Source organism: Trichechus manatus, unplaced genomic scaffold (assembly GCF_000243295.1).
Source record: "Trichechus manatus latirostris isolate Lorelei unplaced genomic scaffold, TriManLat1.0 scaffold00020, whole genome shotgun sequence".
Lineage (NCBI taxonomy): Eukaryota > Metazoa > Chordata > Mammalia > Sirenia > Trichechidae > Trichechus > Trichechus manatus.
The window spans coordinates 8,679,699-8,686,056 of record NW_004443956.1 but is presented as its reverse complement, the minus strand read 5'-3'; the positions used below and the strand labels follow the sequence as shown (position 1 = coordinate 8,686,056).

General features: G+C 32.9%; 1 protein-coding gene across 1 annotated transcript in view; it reads right to left on the bottom strand.

Moving 5' to 3' along the window:
- Window positions 1-1,952: 1,952 nt before the first annotated feature.
- The window catches only part of TMF1 (TATA element modulatory factor 1), a 40,320-nt gene continuing 35,914 nt past the window's right edge, over window positions 1,953-6,358 (bottom strand). The window contains exon 17 of the mRNA XM_004372723.2: window positions 1,953-6,270. Within this exon, the coding sequence (XP_004372780.1) occupies window positions 6,127-6,270 (144 nt within the window). The 3' untranslated portion in view covers window positions 1,953-6,126. The remainder of the gene's footprint in view (window positions 6,271-6,358) is intronic.

Below are 6,358 nucleotides of genomic sequence, written 5' to 3'. Positions count from 1 at the left end.
TGTGCCAGCCACTATTCTAAACCAGTTTACAGTATTAGTTTATTCTTTATGTAAAAAACTTTGCCCTATAAGGAAGCTACTACTCTATTATACTTTGTCCATCCCATACTAATGACAGTAATTTTTAAAAATGCTTTCTCAGCCTACTTGCCACCATCCTATTTTTGTCATGTACAGGAAATGTAGCTTTCCTGTTGGTTAATTTAAAATGTAATCATTTAAAATAAATTTTTAAACAAGTTGGTTTTCCACTGAGTGATGGGTAATAAAAAGAAAAAAAGTAATATATTGAGAAAGGTTCCTAAAAATAAGTTAGTCTTAATTGCAAGGATATACAAACCAATCAGATTGGCATGGCTTCCACATGGTGCTATTTTAAATGCCTCCATATTGAGTAGTGGTCACTCAGACTCAGGAAAGGAAGATATGTTCTGAACATTGAAACACGAGGTACAGTTCTATCTTACTGCAGCAGCCATTCTCAACATAGTCAATGTTAAAATTTAGTTTTAAACTTACTTCAAATTGACATTACAATAAACTCAGATATCTGTCTATCAATAGGAGACCGGCTGAATCAACTGTGGTATGTCCGCACAACGCTGAACTATGCAGGTGTTAAGAATATGTTGTTATTAAATGCCATCAAGTCGGTTCTGACTCATAGCTACTCTGTGTGCAACAGAGCGGAACGTTGCTTGGTCCTGTGTCATGTTCACAGTAGTAGGTGTGTTTAAGCCCATTGTTGCAGCCACTGTATCAATCCATCTCAGTGAGGGTCTTCTTTTTCACTGACCCTCTGCTTTACCAAGGATGATGTTTTTCTCCAGGGATTGGTTCCTCCTGATAACATGTCCAAAGTAAGTGAGACTGAAGTCTCACCATCCTTGCTTCTAAGGAGAATTTTGGCTGTACTTCCCCCAAGAAAGATTTGTTCATTCTTCTGGCAGTCCATGATATATTCTTCACCAACACCGTAATTCAAATGTGTCAATTCTTCAGTCTTCCTTTTTCATTGTCCAGCTTTCACATGCACGTGTATTGATTGAAAAGACTTGGATCATGCATATGAGGCTCTTGGCTTGGGTCAGTCACACCTGAGTCATCAAAGTGACATCTTTGGTTTTTAAGATTTCAAAGAGGTCTCTTATAGATCTTCCCAATGCAATATGTCATTTGAGTCCTTGACTCCTGCTTCCATGGGTATTGATCATTGATCCAAGTAAAATGAAATCCTCAACAACTTCAATATTTTCTGCATTTATCATGATGTTGTTTATTGGTGCAATGTGAGGATTTTTGTTTTATGTTGAGGTGCGATCTATACTGAAGGCTGTAGTTTTTGATCTTCATCAGTGTTTCAAGTCCTGTTCACTTCTGGCAAGCAAGTGAATGGAGAGCAGCTAAAGTGAATGGAGGAAATGAGGGAAAAGCTGACGGGAAGATTTCAAAGGGCAGCTCGAGAAAACAGAGGAAAGTATTATAATGAAATGTGCAAAGACCTGGAGTGAGAAAACCAAAAGGACACACTCAGCATTTCTCAAGCTGAAAGAAGTGAAGGAAAAACTCAAGGCTCAAGTTGCAATATTGAAGGATTATGGGCAAAAAACTGAATGATGCAGGAAGCATCAAAAGATGGAAGGAATACAGAGTCACTGTACCAAAAGGAACTGGTCCATGATCAACCATTTCAGGAGGTAGCATATGATCAAGAACCGATGGTATTGAAGGAAGAAGTCAAAGCTGCACTGAAGGCATTAGTGAAAAACAAGGCTCCAGGAACTGATGGAGTACCAATTGAGATGCTTCAACAAATGGATGCCAACACTGGAGCTGCTTGCTCGTCTGTGCCAAGAAATTTGGAAACAGCTACCTGGCCAACAGACTGGAAGAGATCTATATTCGTGCCCATTGCAAAGAAAGGTGATTCAATGGAATGCAGAAATTATCAGTCTTTATATATTGCAGGATATGTTATTGAGTGAAAAAAGCAAGGTATCATATGACCTTGAGCAAGTTACTTTTCTTCTTTTTTAAAATCGAGATAATAATGGAATCACCCTTAAAAAGTTGTTTTCATTATAAAATGCAGGTCCACAATCCCTTTTCCAAAAATCCTTGGGGCCAGATGTGTTGCAGAATTTTTTTTATAGGATATGCGTACTATTTAGTATCCTATAGAGCCCTGGGTCAGCACCCCATAACTTAACACAGTATTTCTGCAGCAAAATGTATGAGTTTTCACACGTGAGGTAAATAAAGACAACAAATAGCCCCATGTCAGCTCAAGTCAGGTTTTACTACTAAGTAGTTTTGACAGCAAACTTATTTTAAAAAATCTGGTTTTCAGAGTTTTCCAGATTTCAGAATAGAGAATAAGGGATTGTGATCTATATAGATGAAGTCCTTACACGGTGCCTAGGACAAACTAAGCACTGTTTCTTATCATCAACACGACCACACAAACAGATTTTTAAAAACTATAGTTTCTAAAGAGGCAAATGGGCATGGCATTGAATAAAACTGAAAAGAACTCCTCTATCTACCATGTTCTGCCCACTGCTACCTGTAAAGGCAAGAAAAGAGTTTAATATTAAGCAAACAGAAAACCTCCCATTAGCCCTTAGTATTATTTGAGGATTCTAAATACTAAATTGAGCTTACTTGTTGGGGCAGTGAAGGAATAAATTCTGCACAGTTCTAAGTAAATTATCTGCATCACAACTGTGGATTACTAAAGTATTTGATTTTTTTTATTATTATAAAAAAAAGTAAGTTATCAAGAAGATACATTTAGTTTCTATCTTGTAAAAGGACTTGATTTGTTAAATGCTAGAACTGGCTATGTGTAAAAGCTATATGTTAGAAAGTACTTTAAAGGATCAAAGTTGCAGATTTTAATAATACAAGCAACATGAACTCAGGAGTAGAGGATAACTTATTTTATCTGTTATTTGAATACAGAAATGTTAGAAGGATGTCTCAATACTAAAGATTAAAAATATACAAATCATCCTTACAGACATTAGCAGTTACAATAAGTAAATTCTTAGTATAGTTTTCCAAAAATATATCTTCATTAGAAAAACTATGCTGAATGACTAATATATTCTTAACAATATAACTCATAAATTTGGGTTTATCCTCACTTTCTTAAAATAAGAAATCCAAAGTTATCTTCATAAAACAGTATTACTTCTTTCATTGGTACTGATGACTCTAACTTGTGTTAAAAATGAAATACATTATTACTATTTTAAAATCTTTATTCAAATCAGATCCGTGCTTATTGTTTACATTCTCTTTCATTTAGAACTAAAATATTATAGTATCAATCTGTAGTTTAAATCATACTTTTAGCCCTTTACAAAATATGTAATTAAAGTTGTTATACTTTCAAACTGACCTAGAATGGGGGAAATTAGTTTTTAATGAAAAATTATAGTATATGAGAACATAAATGTATACAAACTCAACAGAGAGTAAAACATCTACAGTCATTTCCTCCTTTTTCTTGTGGCTATTTCCTAAATACTATAAATCATGTACTCTTAATCAACATTTGAATAAATTTTCAATTATTAAATAAATCATTTGAGGATCATGAGAAAACACTTTTTCCTGAAGAGTCTTTTCATTTACTTAACTACAAAAGCTCATGTTTCCCGAGGTCAGATTATCCATATTTAGAATCTCCTAAATCACAACACACGTAGATATTTTCGTACATTCCACATGCTAAAAACACCGTACAACTGGAAGTTCTCAAAAAAGAGGCAAAGGAACAGTAGTCTAGGTTTAGCCTCCAAAGGGTTGGAAAGACCTCTGCGATCTGTGCTTGTCTTTATCTCCAAATGTCACCATTCACACCTCTTCTACTTTTTTGTATTTTTGAAATTGTTACATCTTCATGTTTTCTTCCAAGAATTGAGATATTTAACGGCAAACTACTTTCTTATTCATAAAATATACGTATTCTTTTACTAGAAAATGGATAAGGCATTTTTAATGACAACAGCAAAATACAGCAACCAATGTTCAACAGGTATTCTGCCACTTAGCAGTTTTTTTCAAGAAACTGATTCAGTACACCTGAATTTATCAATGTATCAAGTGATTTAACTAAATTCACAGTAGTCAAAATAAGCTCAGCAGGAATATCAGCTGTTAATTTGTGAATAAAGAGTAATGTATGATAAAGAAATTTAAATAGCTGTTTATTATTTTTTAAATTAAATAAACTGGAAACTAAAATTTTATTAAATCAATTTTATTGTAAGAAGGATTAAGAAAAAATAAATTGTTTAATATTATGAAATTATAAGGTATAGGAAAGAGTTTTATTTAAATCCTTTCTTGCAACCTGAAGGCTTCTTGTTTTTGGTTTTGGTTCACTGTTGGATATTTTAAAAGAACAATTTCAAAATTCCTAAACTCATAGTTTCAAATGCTTGACAGAATTCTTCAGTTTAAGTGTCCTCTATTTTCTAATTCTGTACATTTCTTATTGCTATCAGTTTTGACATTCTGCCCCTGAATACTTAGGAAAAAAAACCAAGCTGACAAAAAGATATTTGTGCTTTTTACCACTAAAATACAGAAAATTAATTTTATGAATCCGGCTCACACTCAAAGAATATTTACTGATGCTACAAATCAGAGATCTAATGACAGAAATGCTATCTGGAATACAAAAAGAGAGAAAATGAGGTCGCTCCAGTTCCCCTGGAAGCTCTCCAAAATTCTTCAACATGGCTTACATTTAGTTACACTCCAAAATACAAAATTTAATGGGAATTTTTATTTGTAAGTAAAGGCAGTTAACTGACTTTTAGTAATAAAATTATTAAGATATTTAACACAGGGCTAAAACACAGACTGGTTAAATTCTGAACAAACTAACATTTGGAAGACGGCATACCTATTTTTTAAAGCTATGCCATTCTATTTTTGTGTTTAAGTGTCAAGGAAAAAAAAAGGTAAATTATACAGAATTGCAGAATGCCAAATTTAAATTAACTACTGTAACTATCTTATATTCTAATATTCTGGAATATCAGTCAGTTTTTTAATGTGCCAAAGACATGGCTTTACAAAATGTAAGAAACTGTGTTAATAATTACATGCTTTTTACTAATTTTGGAGCCCTGGTGGCACAGTGGTTAAAAGCTCAGGCTGCTAACCAAAAGGTCAGGAGTTCAAATTCAAAAGCTGCTCCTTGGACACCCTATGGGGCATTTGTACCCTGTCTATGTAGGATCGCTATGAGTCGGAATCAACTCAATGGCAATGAATTTTTTATTAATTTTATAGGGCAGTAAATCAACACCTCTTCAAAATCACTTAAATGTTACTGATCCCATCACAAAATCATTATTAAGTAAAATGTTTCCACCATCCAAGTATGCCTAAATAAGTTCGAATAGCTGCAGCTTTCTCCTGACAGGTAACAAAAAGGACATTTGTTCAGACTTACTCGTAGAAGCTGAGTAAAGTGAGTTCATGTACTAAGTACTACACCAATTTCTGGCTGAGAACATGAAATTTAGAAAACTTCCAAACCAAAAAGTAAAAAATATTTCAATTATTCAGCCTTTAAATTTCAGACAGTGTATGACTTCTACAATAAAAAAAATTTAGTTCAAAATTTAATAATGGCAGGTAACTTTTTACTTGAACATTTACTGTACATTTTCATTCAACATGTTGAAGATGTAAGTGTAAAAGATTCCAAAGTTTCAATGTTAACATTGCTCTTTAAATGTTCTCAATATATACATACACATATAAATTATATATTTCTACTATACATATATGAACACCACCACTCTCCTTCCATAACCAGATTGATATGAGGATAAAGTAATAAATCTCTGTGCTATACAAAGCAAAATAAAATGGATGCTTTAAAGAATTAATCTTTAAAGAAGAGTTTCAAAAATAAAGTTCAAATATTGCACAAAATAATTTAACTGCAAATAGTACTGCACACTGTAAAAGTCATCTTTCACTTCCTGAACTCTACAGTGAATCTCATTTTGTAATTCTTTAAAAGAATTTATTGGAAGTCTTCATTTAGATATTACATGCTTACATTCAGTTTGATGGGAATGCAATTTTCAGAAGTTAACTGAGCCTTTGTCTTAGAAGTTCATCTATTTGAGTCTTATACATATTTTTCACATCTTCAAGATCTAGTCGAAGCTCTTCTGCCTCTTCTGCTTTTTCTCCATACATCTGCAGAATAGTGTTGTATCTTTGATCCAAATCCTACAAAATGTTTCCAATTTTTAAAATCACTGCACAGAAGATGTTTAATATTATCATAACATTACAATTTAAATAAAAGTATATCCTC